Source organism: Oncorhynchus kisutch, linkage group LG6, assembly GCF_002021735.2.
Source record: "Oncorhynchus kisutch isolate 150728-3 linkage group LG6, Okis_V2, whole genome shotgun sequence".
Taxonomy (NCBI): Eukaryota; Metazoa; Chordata; class Actinopteri; order Salmoniformes; family Salmonidae; genus Oncorhynchus; species Oncorhynchus kisutch.
Genome location: NC_034179.2, coordinates 25,874,326 through 25,893,293, shown reverse-complemented (window position 1 = coordinate 25,893,293; position 18,968 = coordinate 25,874,326). Strand labels below are relative to the sequence as shown.

Here is an 18,968-nt window from a genome sequence, read left to right as displayed (position 1 = left end):
GACCCAACACACCTCCAGGCTGTGTAAGGGCTATTTGACCAAGAAGGAGAGTGATTGAGTGCTGCATCAGATGACCTGACCTCCACAATCACCCTAACTCAACCCATTTGAGATGGTTTGTGTCGAGTTGGACAGCAGAGTGAAGGAAAAGCAGCCAACAAGTGCTCAGCATATGTGGGAACTCCTTCAAGACTGTTGGAAAAGCATTCCAAGTGAAGCTGGTTGAGAGAATAAGAGTGTGCAAAGCAGTCAAAATATATTTAGATTTGTTTAACACTTTTTTTGTTATTTCATAGTTTTGATCTCTTAACTATTATTCTACAATGTAGAAAATAGCGGTTGACCGATTTATCAGAATGGCCGAATAATTTGGGCCGATCTCAAGTTTTCATAACAAGCGGAAATCATAAATTTTCACAATTTTGCCTATTTAAAAAATAAACTTTATTTATATATAAATATATATAGATGTCGTTCTGATATCCAATAGTTCTTCCCGGCTGTATGTAATAGAGGTTGACCGATTAATCGGAATGGCCGATTAATTAGAGCCAATTTCAAGTTTTCATAACAATCGCAAATCGGTATTTTTGTATGCCGATTTGGCCGATTTAAAAAAAATATATATATATATATATTATTTTTTTTACACCTTTATTTAATCTTTATTTAACTAGGCAAGTCAGTTAAGAACACGTTTTTATTTTCAATGACGGCCTAGGAACGGTGGGTTAACTGCCTTGTTCAGGGCCAGAACGACAGATTTTTACCTTGTCAGCTCAGGGATTCAATCTTGCAACCTTACGGTTAACTAGTCCAACGCTCTAACCACCTGCCTCACGAGGAGCCCGCCTGTTACGCGAATGCAGTAAGAAGCCAAGGTAAGTTGCTAGCTAGCATTAAACTTAATCAATCATAATCACTAGTTATAACTACACATGGTTGATGATATTACTAGTTTATCTAGCGTGTCCTGCATTGCATATAGTACCTAACCATAAACACCAATGCCTTTCTTAAAATCAATACACAGAAGTATATATTTTTAAACCTGCATATTTAGCTAAAAGAAATCCAGGTTAGCAGGCAATATTAACCAGGTGAAATTGTGTCACTTCTCTTGCATTCACTGCACGCAGAGTCAGGGCATATGCAACAGTTTGGGCCGCCTGGCTCATTGCAAACTAATTTGCCAGAATTTTACGTAATTATGACATAACATTGAAGGTTGTGCAATGTAACAGGAATATTTAGACTGATTGATGCCACCCGTTAGATAAAATACACAACGGTTAAGTATTTCACTGAAAGAATAAACGTCTTCTTCTCGAGATGATAGTTTCCGGATTTCTGTGTGTTATGGTGTTATAATTAAGTCTATGATTTGATAGAGCAGTCTGACTGAGCGATGGAAGGTACCAGCTGGCTCATAAACATTCATTCAAACAGCACTTTGTGCGTTTTGCCAGCAGCTCTGCTGTTTATGACTTCAAGTCTATCAACTCCCGAGATTAGGCTGGTGTAACGATGTGATGTGAAATGGCTAGCTAGTTAGCGGGGTGCATGCTAATAGTGTTTCAAACGTCTCTTGCTCTGAGACTTGGAGTAGTTGTTCCCCTTGCTCTGCATGGGTAACACTGCTTCGAGGGTGGCTGTTGTCGTTGTGTTATTGGTTCGAGCCCAGGTAGGAGGGAGGAGTGGGACGGAAGCTATACTGTTACAACTGGCAATACTAAAGTACCTATAAGAACATCCAATAGTCAAAAGGTATATTAAATACAAATGGTATAGAGAGAAATAGTCCTATAATTCCTATAATAACTACAACCTAAACTTCTTACCTGGGAATATTGAAGACTCATGTTAAAAGGAACCACCAGCTTTCATATGTTCTCATGTTCTGAGCAAGGAACTTAAACATTAGCTTTCTTACATGGCACATATGGCACTTTTACTTTCTTCTCCAACACTTTATTTTTGCATTATTTATACCAAATTGAACATGTTTCATTATTTATTTGAGGCTAAATTGATTTTATTGATGTATTAAGTTAAAATAAGTGCTCATTCAGCATTGTTGTAATTGTCATTATAACAAATACATTTTTAAAATCGCCCGATTAAATCGGTATCGTCTTTTTTTGTCCTCCAATAATCGGTATCGACGTTGAAAAATCATAATCGGTCGACCTCTAGTAGAAAATAGGAAAAGAATAAAGAAAAACCCTTGAATAAGTAGGTGTCCAAACATTTGACAGGTACTGTATGATTCATCACATTAGAACTGCAACTGCATCCTCACCAGCCATGTCCGTCTGTGGCCTCTGGTACAGCATGGTGAACTCATCAGGGTAGTTCTCCACCCAGTTCCAGAAGGCCTGAGGGGGAGAAAAGGGGGTCACACCACCTGCCTGGGAAGCACTGTACCCATCTTCTACTCGCAAAGAAGACTATCAACAACACACCAACTTGCAACAATATTTCCCGTCCTGATTGTATTGTCAAGCTTCAAGACCGGGGCTTCTGGCGAGCCACAGACGGTTAGTGTAACTGAAGTGTATCCAGATGCCTGAGCAGCTCCACAGAAAGTCAACAGACACCACACTAGAGCAGGAGGAGCAGCTCCACAGAAAGTCAACAGACACTGCACTAGAGCAGGAGGAGCGGCTCCACAGAAAGTCAACAGACACTGCACTAGAGCAGGAGGAGCAGCTCCACAGAAAGTCAACAGACACTGCACTAGAGCAGGAGGAGCAGGGCAACAGAAAGTCAACAGACACTGCACTAGAGCAGGAGGAGCAGCTCCACAAAGTCAACAGACACTGCACTAGAGCAGGAGGAGCAGCTCCACAGAAAGTCGACAGACACTGCACTAGAGCAGGAGGAGCAGGGAAACAGAAAGTCAACAGACACTGCACTAGAGCAGGTGGAGCGGCTCAACAGAAAGTCAACAGACACTGCACTAGAGCAGGAGGAGCAGGGCAACAGAAAGTCAACAGACACTGCACTAGAGCAGGAGGAGCAGCTCCACAAAGTCAACAGACACTGCACTAGAGCAGGAGGAGCAGCTCCACAAAGTCAACAGACACTGCACTAGAGCAGGAGGAGCAGCTCCACAGAAAGTCAACAGACACTGTACTAGAGCAGGTGGAGCAGCTCCACAAAGTCAACAGACACTGCACTAGAGCAGGTGGAGCAGCTCCACAGAAAGTCAACAGACACTGCACTAGAGCAGGTGGAGCAGCTCCACAGAAAGTCAACAGACACTGCACTAGAGCAGGAGGAGCAGGGCAACAGAAAGTCGACAGACACTGCACTAGAGCAGGAGGAGCAGGGAAACAGAAAGTCAACAGACACTGCACTAGAGCAGGAGGAGCAGGGAAACAGAAAGTCAACAGACACTGCACTAGAGCAGGAGGAGCGGCTCCACAGAAAGTCAACAGACACTGCACTAGAGCAGGAGGAGCAGGGCAACAGAAAGTCAACAGACACTGCACTAGAGCAGGAGGAGCAGCTCCACAGAAAGTCAACAGACACTGAAATAGAGCAGGGGGAACAGCTCCACAGAAAGTCAACAGACACTGTACTAGAGCAGGAGGAGCAGCTCCACAGAAAGTCAACAGACACTGAAATAGAGCAGGAGGAGCAGCTCCACAGAAAGTCAACAGACACTGTACTAGAGCAGGAGGAGCAGGGCAACAGGAGATGAGGACCAGAGACCACTAGGTGGAGAAAGTGAGTCTGTAGATAGATGCGTGAGAGAGAAACAGAGAGAGAGGCAGAGTGGCAGACAGCGAGGCAGACAGAGAGAGATAATCACCTTCTCTAAGCTGTTGATGACACTTAGCTGGGCAGGCTTCTTGAGGGCTTTGAATTTAAACACTGTCTCTGCAGGAGATGACAACCAATAGTGAGTCCACACTGAACATCAACAACGGTGCACAACTCAAAAGAAACAGAACATCTTCGGCTCTATCAAACGGATAACTTCAAATGGGATGGCTGTAGGTCAAAATAAAGCAATGAGACTGATAAGAATATGCAAATACCTTGTAGCAGTTTCTTTAACTTGGCACAGTCCACATTAATGTACTGGATGAGCTCGATGTCATGGACATCCACTGTGTCCTCCGAACACAAAGTGAGCTCCTGCAACCTGAGGGGAAACACCGCAAAGATGGATATTTAATAAAGATGGTTATTTTAATCTCCTCGAATATTCATATTCAATAGAATCACATCATCATTACAAAATTGTAGAGAAGTAGCAGTAGAGCATCATAATAGATACAGTAATCAAATGGTAAGTCTAGGTCTCATTTGACTACCGGTAATAACAGGACATCAAATAGGCTAGTCTGGATGAATGGGCAATGCTTTCAAGGTAAAAGCTGAGGACAAAAACAGAGAGCGAGAGGCGACACTGGGGAGTGGCTGAGGTCAACTCTCTCTCCCTGTTTTAACATCACATAACATAACCAACTCCTCAGTCCTCATGATTTAATAACCAGCCACTTCATCAGTCTGGGCCTGCCAGTCATGGACCAATAAAACCACAACACAGCTCGGTTAACAAGTGCAGACTGCAACTGACAGACGAGTGGAGCAGCACTCTTCTCTTCTGCCTCAGAACCAACTAGTACACCAGTGCAAGGAGAAGGTGTGTGCTTTAAAAATATGTGCTTTCTGAGCTTCAACAAATAATATACCAGAGTGGTTAATATTTACAGATGTTTTCTCCCCACTCCAAACCACTCAGCTCTGACACACACAGGTACACACACAGGTACACACACACACGTGAGTATGCCTCCATGTCTTGTGCAGGTCCAGGTCCTTCTGGGGGTTGGTTTCACAGTGGAACATTACTCCACAAGACACAGACAAAGAGACTCTTTATGAAGGCTGCTGACAGACTCCCTTTCTCCCTCTATTTATTTCTCTATCTATCGGGGGTAGATGATAGCTCCAGCTTCTTTTTTCCTCCTTGCTCTCACTGAAGACCACAGGCCTGAACTGGTATACACTTAAAGGTAACCCTTCCTCTACGTACAGCCGGAGGTCTACTACTGTGGCCTGTCGCTTCTCAGAGCAGCTTGGGCTGAGGGTTAGAGTTCTGGGTGTTTATGATCAATGTCACCTGGTGGAGATGCGGCTGAACACGGCATTGAAGTTGTTGCAGCTGAGGGAGAAGAGGACCCCGGAGGCGGAGCTACGTAGCTCGGCGGCATGCTGGTGGCCCTCGCGGTACGTGTGGATGAAATGACAGATCTCTGGCAGCAGCTGTTTCACCAGCATAGTCTCATCCAGACGCATGCAGTCCTTCGGTTGCTGAGGGATGGAGGGAAGGAAGGGGAGACCAGGAAGGGAGGGATTAGAGGAAAGGTTAGAGGTCAAACATGAGAAAAACCTTTCAATGTCCTCACTGCCCGATTAGCCCAGAGAGGAGAGAATAGGCCAGAATAAAACCCTGCCACACAGAGAGAACGGTCAGTCAGGCTCCCGTCACAAGGCGTGCATCCCTGAAGACACACATTCCCTCTCATTCATCAAGATATAAAACATACTTGGTCTAAAACATCCTTACAAATAGGGAAGATATCGCAATCGGTAGGCTACAACTTCACATCACATATTTTAGATACAGTGCATTCTGATGTCTCTCACAGCCTTGAAACAATGCTGTAAATCTAGCTGAGATAATGGCTCTGGACAGAGCTGTCCAGATTAATGATTCTACCTGCTGGATTTGGACCTGCTGCACTGCAGGCCTGGGACCTGTCATTACTCCTATACACTGTGGAGGAACTGGGGACAGAGAGCGCTCTACTGCAGGCCTGGGACCTGTCATTACACCAGCACACTGTTGGGGGAGTTGGGAAAGAGAGGGCTCTACTTGGGGACAGTGGTGGATCATTAAGTGAAATATTTAATTGAAAAGAGATTTTCTGATTACTAGTACGGGTGTAATATGTCAATTTTAAATGAACTTGCAGGGACATGGGCTACTGAAAGAGGACATCAACGAGGCAAAAATAGTTAGAAAAAATTATTCAGATGTCAAGAAAAAGGATGACTTGAAGAACCTAACAGCTGTCCTTCATCCACAAGCTCGTAGTAAAAAAAATGAATACAAATGTCCGGAAACTCGGGGCAATCCCATCGGAGGCTCAGAATGCAAAGTCAAGATGAGCAAGCACCTGGAAAAGCAATCTTCAGTGAGCACATCTTTACTAAGGAGAGGAGAGAAGGGAGCCAGGGGACTACTGGCTACTAACAGAGTTCCCCAAGACTGAAAGAAAGAGACAGGACTCAAACACACAGTTCATGTGTGGGGAGGGGAAAGGGCCCAGATCCAGTCCAGAGCAAAGGCCACTGTCCCCACTGAGACAAAACATCTTGACCACAGACAGCCCACCACATCCTATTGTGTTATGCTGATATCTAATGGAGATCTGCTGATAAAAACCAGAACGCTGCATTAGGAGAGCTTGCAGGGAGAAAACAGAGGGAGGAAAGGAGAACGAAGGAGAGTGAGTGAGGAAGAGAGTCAGAGATATAAAAGCGACATGCATCCATCATTTCCATTTTTGATGGGGAATGATCCTTACCCCAGCAAGGCACTTCTCCAGTGTGTCCAGGATGATGAGCTGAGAGAGATACAGGTTCTTCTCCGCAGCCTCCCCAAATATTCGCTAGGGGAGAGAGAGACATGGTTGAGACATCTCCAACACTGTACCTGGCTCCATAGGCTTCAACTGACATTGTTTGCACATACAGCACACACACTCACCATGTTGTTCACATTCTTCAGGATGTTCGTGAGGCCACTGATGACCAGTGAGAACTTGTACTTGGAGATGTGTATCAGACAGTCCTTGTTGTGCTCTGTGCTGACTTTGGTGTGAGTGTTCTGTTGGCCCACTTTGACTGGAAGCTATAGAGGGGAAAAAGGGATAGAGTAAGGCTGTTGGTGTTGTTACATGAATCGAAGTTGGTAACTTTGCTTCGTGTCCAATACAAATAACCCTAACATACTGTCAAGAGCATTGAGTACAGGAATAGCCTTCTGTATACATTCCCTGTCAATAAGTCCATCACTATGTTTTCAAGGAGAGAGCCTATTCTAGGTCTGCATGACTGAATAACAATACATTTGGTTAGCTGCTCTCCTTGAGCAGTGATCTCCCAGTCTCTTTCTCTAGAGACCAACATGTCTGCCTCTAGTGAAGCCTCCTCTGCATCCTGAGCAGGGGATGTACTGTATAGTAGGCTACACTACATTCAGTGGATGTGTCTGAGAGAGCCTGGCTGGCTGGGCTCTCCTCTGCCTCCGACTCCAGCTCAGACAGGATGACAGTGCATCAGCTGGTCTGAGGCCCCAGGCTGACCCAGCCTTGCCTAGGCTCCGCTCCATCTAGCCTAATAACAGCAAATCACAGCTCCATGTGACACCCAAACACCATTAAAAAACACAAACACTCAAAGCAACCCGACTCTCCCACTTCTTGGAAGAAGTTTCCCATTTGGTGAGGGACAGCAGTACAGAGGCATGGGTTATTATAGAGCTAGCAGGACAAGACGCCCCCCTCCCTCATCAGACCGGACAGCAGAAGAGACTTATGGGCTAGAGAGGAGTGTAGAGCATTGGGGAAGCCTGGAGGGTGGCCCATCCCTGAGCATATAGTCCTACACACACAGGGGGTGGATGTGCGGAGCTGGGCTCACAGACAAACGCTATGGACTATACTCCATGCATTATGTTCCGTCTCTACCTTTTGGGCTACAGTTGTACGCACGTGCGCATGCACGACCAGACACACACACAGACACACAAGTTTACAAGTAGGACAACTAAAACAAACAAATGTACTTAGGTCTGCAAAGTGCAGAGGAAGTCCAACATGACAGTTTTGTATAGCCTATGGCTTTTTATAAGCTAAACAAATAAAGATTTGGCGATCTTTGAGGTTGACACACTCTCAGTCCCAACCATCTGACAGGTCCTGAAGAGGTTCCTCCCCCTACAGCAGGAGGATGACCTAACACCCTGACCCCCAGCACAGGCCAGGTAGGGGCTGCTCCTCTCCTGGATTAGAGACATGCGTATGTGTGAGGGGACGGAAATGAGAGTCCTGAGACTTGAGCATCTTCCCTGCAAACAGACACAGAGAAACCCGCATGCAGATACGCTGGTTGACATCCATATTCAGACCAGGCAAACAGACACAGAGAAACCCGCATGCAGATACGCTGGTTGACATCCATATTCAGACCAGGCAAACAGACACAGAGAAACCCGCATGCAGATACGCTGGTTGACATCCATATTCAGACCAGGCAAACAGACACAGAGAAACCCGCATGCAGATACGCTGGTTGACATCCATATTCAGACCAGGCAAACAGACACAGGGCCACTTTGTTTCACTGGCACGGTCTTCAATTCCTCTAAGGTCAATCCCTTTCCTTAGGAGTGCTTTGGCACTAGCCAACAGGGCACTGCACATAAAGAGGGGAGAGAGGAGTACACTTTTCTTGTTGACGTACCGCCAGAAGACACAAACGCCTAAGTAATTCAGTTTTTGCTGAGTGCCAACATAGAAACAGCATTTAGGCGAGCACAGAAAAAAAAAGGTTGGGATTGTTGTGAATCATGGAGATATTTATGAGCTAACATCCAAGATTCCATCTAAAAGAAGCATGGCTCTTCTTCACGTGGCTGAGCTTCTCTCTCAGGGCTTGTAAGCAGCATCAGGGATCAACGTCACATTATCAATGAAAAGGTGAAAGGTTTCACAAGCTCAAGCACAATACATTCAAGCACTAGTTTAAGACACTGTTAGAATAAATGATAGGGTTTAATGTTGTTTACACAAATGGGGGAAATAAATGGAATCCTATTCAATTCCAATTCAAAAACACACTACAATATCCTTGGATGTGGCACGGCGGAAGTAGCCCACCTTTCATTGGATTTTGAAAAGGATAGTCTGAATGAATTCTAGTGTGGGTTAGATTATTTGTAGGGTAATAATCTATAATGCTCTGCTTTGACCTCAATGGGTCAAGCTCGAAGAAAGGTGTTATAGCCGATCCTATAATATCAGAGGTTGAGCTGCTAATCTCAAAACTGATTCTGACTAAAAGCAGTCCCAATCCCACCAGAAGCCAACATACACAATCCTTTTTAATGAGTAAGTTTCAGTGGCACTATCAATAGGCTTAACAGTCAAAAGTGGATTTAAATTAGGCCTAATCTCCATGAAAACTTCATCAAAGTGCAATGAGCCACACCCAGCCACTTGGCCTGCCAAGCCAGAACAGTTAGCTAACGGATAAGGGGGCACAACTTCAACTGAATCTCTGCTACAAGGGACAGGCAGGCCTATCAGCCTGGAATAGTCTGAACCCTTGAAGACGGAGAAAGGTTACTGGGGAGCCGGGACATTTGACTATTAATCACTATGCTACCACTGAAACTTTCAAAACTATAATAGCAGATCACAGAAACTAAGTGTTGTGATACAGTCTCAGTAACCTAGACATCTGGCCTGTTGAATACGGTCGAGCCTCCTCATGTTATGTACTATATGAATACGTCCCTGATGTGGTTACCAACACCTTAAATGGAACTGATAAGATGAACCGGGTCCCGCCCCGCCCCCCTCTCCAAATACTACTGCTGCACCATCGAGAGATTGTCCTGACCGGTTGCATCACAGCCTGGTACGGGAATTGCTCCGTCCACAACCGCAAGGCCTTCTAGGTGGTGGTGAATACAGCCCAGTACATCACTGAGACCACACTGCCACCCATCCAGGATATCTACTCAAAACAGTGCCTGAAGAAGACACACAGCATCAAAGACCCCACACACGAGCTGTTCTCTCCCTTACGGTCGGGCAGGCGGTATCGGAGCATGAGGTCTGATACAGTTTCAAATCTACAAGCCATAAGATTAATGAACACATGAACCACCTGCTCTCATATCAGCAAACATGCAGTCCCTCACACACACACTGAATCTACAAAACATTAAGAAACCCATCCCCTCTTTTGCCCTCAGAACAGCCTGAATTAGTCAGGGCTGGACTCTACAAGGTGTCAAAAGCATTCCACAGGGATACTATTTGCACCCAGGGGGGGCCACAGGACCAAGTTTGGGAAACCTTTTGCTAAATTACTCAAATGTAAAATGTAAGTAGGGCCTAACCCAGGGCTCCCCAACCCTGTTCCTGGAGAGCTACTTTCCTGTAGGTTCACTCCAACCCTAATCTAGTGCACCTGATTCTAATAATTAGCTGGTTGATAAACTGAGGTTACAGCGAAAACCGACATGAGAGTAGCTCCCCAGAAATAGGGTTGGTGAGCCCTGGCCTAACCACCTACCCAAAACAAGCCACAGTAGTCTAAACATCCACAATTACTCATCTCCACTGAGCTATTGGGGGGATTTTTTTTTTTTTTTTAAATGGGCTTCTTAACACTTAGAGATATTTGATAGAAAATACACGTGTAAACAAATCATGTTAACAGTGTATGGCAATATGCCCACAAGTCATCTTTCCTCTTGCAACAATGAACAGACCCAAAAGTGTATTAATTTGATAGGATTCATTAGCCTTTATTTATTTTTACATATAAAACATGGCATTTCCCATTCCATAGGTTGATCATGTAGGCATAACATCTAGGCCTATACCGCAACATACTACAAACGTTACCGATCATAATCATACAGACTGGGCCTGTAAATTTGATTACATCAATTGTATGAAAAAAGCAACACATGCAAGGGTGACACAATGACATCACTGCTTTGCATATAAGTAAGCCTACTACAGTACAACCATAGCCCATACTGATACTGCATCAGGTAGGCTAGGGGCAATTCCAAGGTAACAGAATTACATTTGACTCCGCTTTTTCACTTTCAAATGTATGCCAAACAAAAAAACATTTATTTCAAAGTTTAACAAAACATACAAATCTATGCAAAAGGACTACTTTGAACAATTTAAACTGAAAAATGTACAAACAAATTAAAGTGGAAGATCTGTGCAGATGCAAATTTTGGTAATGGAATCGTGGTAAAATCTCCCTCAGGTTTTTATGCGACCACGTTTACCAAAAATTCTTAAATGTCTACTCAGAATTAAGATTCAAAGGTGTCTGCAGAAAAAAATGGGGTGTCAAGCTATGAGATGGCACCTTGAGTTTGGAAATAAATCTGTTTTGGTTATTGAACTAGTCCACATTAAGTGGACCCGGTAACGGTGCAGTGGACCCGGTAACGGTGCAGTAGAGTTCAGTTCAGTAAAGTAGAGTATAGTTCAGCACAGTACAATATACTGTCATACACTTTTCTTTACTGTAATGTGCTATCCAAACTTGTGGAAGATAGGTTCAGATTTGGTGCAGTCCATTATGTCTGTGAACGTTAAAGGAATATAAACAAAATGTCTACTTCATGTTCATCGTCTCCAGCACCACCTCAACACATGGTGCGAAAATGGTGCGTTTCTATGTTTCGTAGTAAAACGATGGAGGAAGATAAGTGTTTCCAATGATATCAGTGAGCATTGTGTGATGTTTAAACAATTATGAGTAGGCATTGTTTACTAATTGGTTGCTGATGTCATCATCCCTTCAACATCAAGGCCAGGGTGGACTGACCAAACTACTTTTCAACGTCGCTGGACGTCCGGTGTCAGTGGGTTCTCAGTGGGTGAGGATGCTGGTTACAGAAAATGAAAAGACAGGGGTCTCATGGTGTAGGTGTCAGTGGGTGAGGATGCTGGTTACAGAAAATGAAAAGACAGGGGTCTCATGGTGTAGGTGCTCAGTGGGTGAGGATGCTGGTTACAGAAAATGAAAAGACAGGGGGCTCATGGTGTAGGTGTCAGTGGGTGAGGATGCTGGTTACAGAAAATGAAAAGACAGGGGTCTCATGGTGTAGGTGTCAGTGGGTGAGGATGCTGGTTACAGAAAATGAAAAGACAGGGGTCTCATGGTGTAGGTGTCAGTGGGTGAGGATGCTGGTTACAGAAAATGAAAAGACAGGGGTCTCATGGTGTAGGTGTCAGTGGGTGAGGATGCTGGTTACAGAAAATGAAAAGACAGGGGTCTCATGGTGTAGGTGTCAGTGGGTGAGGATGCTGGTTACAGAAAATGAAAAGACAGGGGGCTCATGGTGTAGGTGTCAGTGGGTGCTCAGTGGGTGAGGATGCTGGTTACAGAAAATGAAAAGACAGGGGTCTCATGGTGTAGGTGTCAGTGGGTGAGGATGCTGGTTACAGAAAATGAAAAGACAGGGGTCTCATGGTGTAGGTGTCAGTGGGTGAGGATGCTGGTTACAGAAAATGAAAAGACAGGGGGCTCATGGTGTAGGTGTCAGTGGGTGCTCAGTGGGTGAGGATGCTGGTTACAGAAAATGAAAAGACAGGGGTCTCATGGTGTAGGTGTCAGTGGGTGAGGATGCTGGTTACAGAAAATGAAAAGACAGGGGTCTCATGGTGTAGGTGTCAGTGGGTGAGGATGCTGGTTACAGAAAATGAAAAGACAGGGGTCTCATGGTGCAGGTGTCAGTGGGTGAGGATGCTGGTTACAGAAAATGAAAAGACAGGGGTCTCATGGTGTAGGTGCTCAGTGGGTGAGGATGCTGGTTACAGAAAATGAAAAGACAGGGGGCTCATGGTGTAGGTGTCAGTGGGTGAGGATGCTGGTTACAGAAAATGAAAAGACAGGGGTCTCATGGTGTAGGTGTCAGTGGGTGAGGATGCTGGTTACAGAAAATGAAAAGACAGGGGTCTCATGGTGTAGGTGTCAGTGGGTGAGGATGCTGGTTACAGAAAATGAAAAGACAGGGGTCTCATGGTGTAGGTGTCAGTGGGTGAGGATGCTGGTTACAGAAAATGAAAAGACAGGGGTCTCATGGTGTAGGTGTCAGTGGGTGAGGATGCTGGTTACAGAAAATGAAAAGACAGGGGTCTCATGGTGTAGGTGTCAGTGGGTGAGGATGCTGGTTACAGAAAATGAAAAGACAGGGGTCTCATGGTGTAGGTGTCAGTGGGTGAGGATGCTGGTTACAGAAAATGAAAAGACAGGGGGCTCATGGTGTAGGTGTCAGTGGGTGCTCAGTGGGTGAGGATGCTGGTTACAGAAAATGAAAAGACAGGGGGCTCATGGTGTAGGTGTCAGTGGGTGAGGATGCTGGTTACAGAAAATGAAAAGACAGGGGTCTCATGGTGTAGGTGTCAGTGGGTGCTCAGTGGGTGAGGATGCTGGTTACAGAAAATGAAAAGACAGGGGGCTCATGGTGTAGGTGTCAGTGGGTGAGGATGCTGGTTACAGAAAATGAAAAGACAGGGGTCTCATGGTGTAGGTGTCAGTGGGTGAGGATGCTGGTTACAGAAAATGAAAAGCTCATGGTGTAGGTGTCAGTAACAGCTGGGAGAGGTGACATTAACTGGAGAGAGACAGACAGAGGGAGGGGTCGTCCAAACTGTTTGAACACTCTTAACACTCTTGGTTTGACCAACAGAAAGACAAAGAAAACAGTTATGAGCTCAACATAACAGTATGGCAGTGGAAGGGAGTACAGTAGCAGGTGACCCAACTGTGGGTTGAGACTATTATGACTTCCCATTGTATCCAATTCAGTTGCAGTAATTCCGTTACTGATTTAAAAAAAATGTTCTAATAACTTAATTCATAAACAAAATTGATATCAGTAAAAATCACTATAACTAATTGGTAGGTCTACCATTACTTGTTACTTCTGTGGACTTTCATTATCCTCCCTCCTTATAAGGGAGAGACATGAGAAAATATCATAAAGATGTGGGGTTTTGGTAATGGAATTACAAGGCACAGGGCAATATTTATTAAACTTCCAGAAGGTAAACAATTTCTCCAAAGCTATATAAAGCTTAAGTGTTGATATTGCTTGGCAGGGGTCTTTATGTCAACATTGTGTTTTGATGCATTTCTGATGCCTTTTAAGACTTTTTTCTGGTCAATATTTTCTAAGCCTTTAGTAATGCCTAATTATGGGAAATGGTTGATGGGATCTATGCCTTCATTTCCCAAAAATACAAACTCGTAGCTTTCATTTGACACCCAATGTGATATGCTCCTACGAACTTCACATGCTGGTGCTCATGATGGGTCCTTTTCAATGGAAATGCCCCTAGCCCTGCTTTGAGGTACGACAAGGATGAAGACATTTGTGAAATTGTGCTTGTCAATGACATCAGTGAGGGGATTAGAGCAGGTCAATAAAATATTCTCTCTCCCATGTTTTCCAATGCAATGAATGGATGGGACCTGATTGTCAATCTGCATAGATAAATCCACACATACTGTAAACAAACTGGACGCAGCTCAAATAATACAGTATATGACTAGCTACACTGAACAAAAATATAAACGTAACATGTGAAGTTTTGGTCTCATGCTTCATGATCTGAAAACCCCCCCACAAAAAACAGAAATCTTCCATACACACAAAAAGCGTATTTCTCTCAAATTTTGTCCACATCTCTGTTAGTGCGCATTCCTCCAATACCAAGGTAATCCATCCACCTGGCAGGTGTGGAATATCAAGATCATTACACAGGTGCACCTTGTGCTGGGGACAATAAAAGGCCACTTTAAAATATGCTGTATTGTCACACAACACCACTGAGGTCTCAAATTCTGAGGAAGCTCGCAATTGACATGCTGACTGCAAGAATGTCCACCAGAGCTGTTACCAGAGAATTGAATGTTCAATTCTCTACCATAAACTGCCTCCAATGTCATTTTAGAGAATTTGGCAGTATGTCCATCCAGCTTCACAACCGCAGAACATGTGTAACCACGCCAGCCCAGGACATCCACATCCGGCTTCCTCACCTGTGGGATTGTCTGAGGGGGTTGCTGATGATTATTTGTGTCTGTAATAAAGCCCTTTTGTAGGAAGAAACTAATTCTGATTGGGAAGCTAAGCCCAGCCAGTGGGTGGGCCTGGTTGTCAAGTAGGTGGGCCCACCCATGGCTGCACCCCTGCTTAGTCATGCGAAATCCATAGATTAGGGCCTAATACATTTATCTCAATTGACTGATATCCTTATACGAACTGAAACTCAGTAAAATCTTTGAAATTGTTGCGTTTATATTTTTGTTTAGTAATAGTTAGCAGCTAGCTACTGTAGTGGCTATAAAGAAACAGTGCTTTGTAGTCCAAGGTGAGGCTACTAGTTAATGGAAATGACATGAACACACTAATTACTGGACACTTGCTTCGAGTTGACAAGCTGGCTATCGACAAGGCTCGCAGTGGCGAGCTAGGTAGCACAGTGTTATTGGCAGAAGCTGAATGCATTACAGTAATAACCACGCAAGCTAGCAGCTCGCTGCCCAATTCAACATTTACTTAGTTCCTCCTTCTTGACAGTAAGAGGCGTGTTCTGTCGATTCCTTTGTTTATATATTGAGGCTACATCCTCGTGGTTTCATTCAAAGGGATTTTAAATGCTATTTCAAATGTTAGGGACAGAATTGGTCCATGTGTTATTTCGTCCTCTCTCTCTCTGTCGCTGTCACTTGCTCCTGTGTGATGATGCGGCTCTGCAGGAGAACTATACATTCTAGATCGGCTCAAAACATACCACTCATGACAGTGCAGCTTTCTTTAAATGATCTCGTCGCTAAACCCACGACCTCTATGATGTTACTGGGTAAAAAGCAGAGGCACAATTTCTGATACGATGTGTTATTCTTACCTGCTCGTCGAATCTACTAATTACGGCCTGAACCCATTCCACGGGTTTATGCGCCGCCATGGCCGGCCGGGTGCGAGCCGCGATGGGCCACTTGAATTATCCGTATAAATAATGATTCCTTTGCTATTTTCAACCAGTTAATCCTCAAATTCCGATGTTGATGGGGTTATTTTTTCTTTCTTTTATCAGACACACCACAATATCCCCATGACAGAACCGGAAGTTTGAATCCTCCTTCTCAATGAACAGTCGTCATTAGTTACCACAGCCACAAGGTCATAATTATGGATAAACCCCGCCTATTTCTACAATTTATTTTCTTTAAATCTGTTTTTTAACGTAAGCCTAACCTTAACCAGACTGATAACCGTATGCTGAACCGTAACCTTACTTTAAGACCAAAAAGCGAATTTTTGTTTTCATGAATTGTTACGATAGAGCCACTTGACTTTGTGGCTGTGGTAACTAGGGACAACCTCAATGAAGCAGGCACTGATGCTGTTTTGAGGAGCAGCTACTGCGCGTGCGTTGCAAGAATCTTTACAGCGTCCAGTATGAATACAAAAAAACGGGACATTGGACCAATGCCGTGTGTTTTCATCAATGACAGGTTTTAGATAACAAACTGGTGAGGTCACACTGCCTTAGGATTTTAGATACAGAAGAAACAGAAACAGAAATATTTTGCAGTTAAAACAAAATGCATAATAACAGTAGCTAAACTCTGTAGCTAACCTTTTTCAGGACCCTGTCTTTCAAAGATAATTTGTAAAAATCCAAATAACTAAAGGGTTTAAACACTGTTTCCCATGCTTGTTCAATGAACCATAAACAATTAATGAACATGCACCTGTGGAGCGGTCTAAGACACTAACAGCTTACATACGGTAGGCAATTAAGGTCACAGTTATATAAACTTAGGACACTGAAGAGGCCTTTTTACTGACTCTGAAAAATACCAAAAGGAAGATGCCCAGGTTCCCTGCTCATCTGCGTGAATGTGCCTTAGGCATGCTGCAAGGAGGCATGAGGACTGCAGATGTGGCCAGGGCAATAAATGGCAATGTCTGTACTGTGAGACGCCTAAAACAGAGCTACAGGGAGACAGGACAGACAGCTGATCATCCTCGAGGTGGCAGACTACGTGTAACAACACCTGCACAGGATCGGTACATCCGAACATCACACCTGCGGGACAGGTACAGGATGGCAACAACAACTGCCCGAGTTAAACCAGGAACGCACAATCCCTCCATCAGTGCCCCGACTGTCCGCAAAGATTGAGAGAGTCTGGACTGAGGGCTTGTAGGCCTGTTGTAAGGCAGGTCCTCACCAGACATCACTGGCAACAGTGTCGCCTATGGGCACAAACCCACCGTCGCTGGACCAGACAGGACTGGCAAAAAGTGCTTTTCACTGATGAGTCACAGTTTTGTCTCACCAGGGGTGATGGTCGGATTTGCGTTTATCGTCAAATGAATGAACGTTACACCGAGGCCTATACTCTGGAGCGGGATCAATTTGGAGGTGGAGCGTCCGTCATGGTCTGGGGCGGTGTGTCAAAGCATCATCAGACTGCGCTTGTTGTCACTGCAGGCAATCTCAACACTGTGCGTTACAGGGAACACATCCTCCTCTCTCATGTGGTATCCTTCCTGCAGGCTCATCCTGACATGACACTCCAGCATGACAATGCCACCAGCCATATTGCTCGTTCTGTGCGTGATTTCCTGCAAGACAGGAATGTCAGTGTTGGCCAGCGAAAGAGCCCGGATCTCAATCTCATTGAGCACATCTGGGACCTTTTGGATCAGGAAGGTGACGGCTAGGGCCATTCCCCCCCAGAAATGTCCGGGAACTTGCAGGTGCCTTGGTGGAAGAGTGGGGTAACATCTCACAGCAAGAACTGGCCAACCTGGTTCAGTCCTTGAGGAGGAGATGCACTGCAGTACTTAATGCAGCTGGTGGCCACACCAGATACAGATTGTTACTTTTGACTTAACCCCCCCCCCCCTTTGTTCAGGGACACATTATTACATTTCTGTTAGTCACATGTCTGTGGAACCTGTTAAGTTTATGTCTCAGTTGTAGAATCTTGTTATGTTCATACAAATATTGACACATGTTAAGTTTGCTGAAAATAAACGCAGTTGACAGTGAGAGGACATTTCTTTTTTTGCTGAGTTTAGATAAGTTAGCAATCCCTTATAGTGTAGGCCTACATCATCAGTTGAAACTTGTACAATATGATAGGACTCCAGTCCTTCATCTGGCAATATGTGCTGGTATTCTAAACTGTTATGTAACAATTTATTATTGTCCTTCCCTTTTCTCTCAGGCAAGAATTCAGTGTTAATAGTTAAGAAAGTAAGCTTATATAAACGGCTTACCTATAAATGATCTCTTAGCAGATAGTAAAATAATTTTCTGGAGGGCCAAATAAAACCCTGATGGAACCCTGGTGTATAAGATATCAGTCCTAATGTACTTAAATTTGCCATTCAAATGTGTTGACATGTCAAGTTGCCCTGCTTTGACCCTGTTCCACCTCAGAAAGAATTGCTGCAAAATTAACTAATTTCAATTATCTAAAGAATGTTGAACAGTTATCTTTTTTTGCATAGAAAGAATGTCTAGCTTGTGCAGCACTGGTCTACATCATTTTGGTACAATCATGTAGTCATGGACGGCACCAGGGAGAGGCAAAACGGTGCTGAAGCCCCCTCAAGAATAGGCCTAGCACTCCCATTAGCACCAAGAAATACGTTTTGCGTATATGCAATCATGTACACTGTAGATTGCAAGCACCCCTACACAACTACCAAGCTACCCCAGTGAAAAATGCTTGGTGCTGCCACTGCAGGCAGTAAGGATGGCAAGGACAGTAAGTGGAGGCCTACATGTGAAAGCGGTTGCTAAGAGGCAGTCTTAGTGAGAAAAAAAAAATATATATATATATATATATATCCAAAAGCCTAACTGATGGCTTCAGATTGCTTGTAGCGGTAAGTGAGGTAAATCTGTACCGCCTGCTTGTAGCACCAAGTGAGGTGAATCTGTACCGCTTGCTTGTAGCATCAAGTGAGGTGAATCTGTACCGCTTGCTTGTAGCATCAAGTGAGGTAAATCTGTACCGCCTGCTTGTAGCACCAAGTGAGGTGAATCTGTACCGCTTGCTTGTAGCATCAAGTGAGGTGA

The 18,968-nt window shown here is 44.4% G+C and overlaps 1 protein-coding gene across 5 annotated transcripts in view; it reads right to left on the bottom strand.

Moving 5' to 3' along the window:
- The window catches only part of LOC109892569 (neurofibromin), a 66,693-nt gene extending 50,675 nt beyond the window's left edge, over positions 1 to 16,018 (bottom strand). For all 5 annotated transcript variants that reach the window (XM_031826481.1, XM_031826483.1, XM_031826484.1 and 2 more), the window contains exons 1-7: positions 15,771 to 16,018; positions 6,794 to 6,937; positions 6,612 to 6,695; positions 5,141 to 5,331; positions 4,050 to 4,156; positions 3,821 to 3,888; positions 2,303 to 2,378 (exon numbers count right to left, since the gene is read on the bottom strand). In XM_031826481.1, the coding sequence (XP_031682341.1) occupies positions 2,303 to 2,378; positions 3,821 to 3,888; positions 4,050 to 4,156; positions 5,141 to 5,331; positions 6,612 to 6,695; positions 6,794 to 6,937; positions 15,771 to 15,830 (730 nt within the window). In that variant the 5' untranslated portion in view covers positions 15,831 to 16,018. The remainder of the gene's footprint in view (positions 1 to 2,302; positions 2,379 to 3,820; positions 3,889 to 4,049; positions 4,157 to 5,140; positions 5,332 to 6,611; positions 6,696 to 6,793; positions 6,938 to 15,770) is intronic.
- Between the last annotated feature and the right edge of the window lie 2,950 nt (positions 16,019 to 18,968).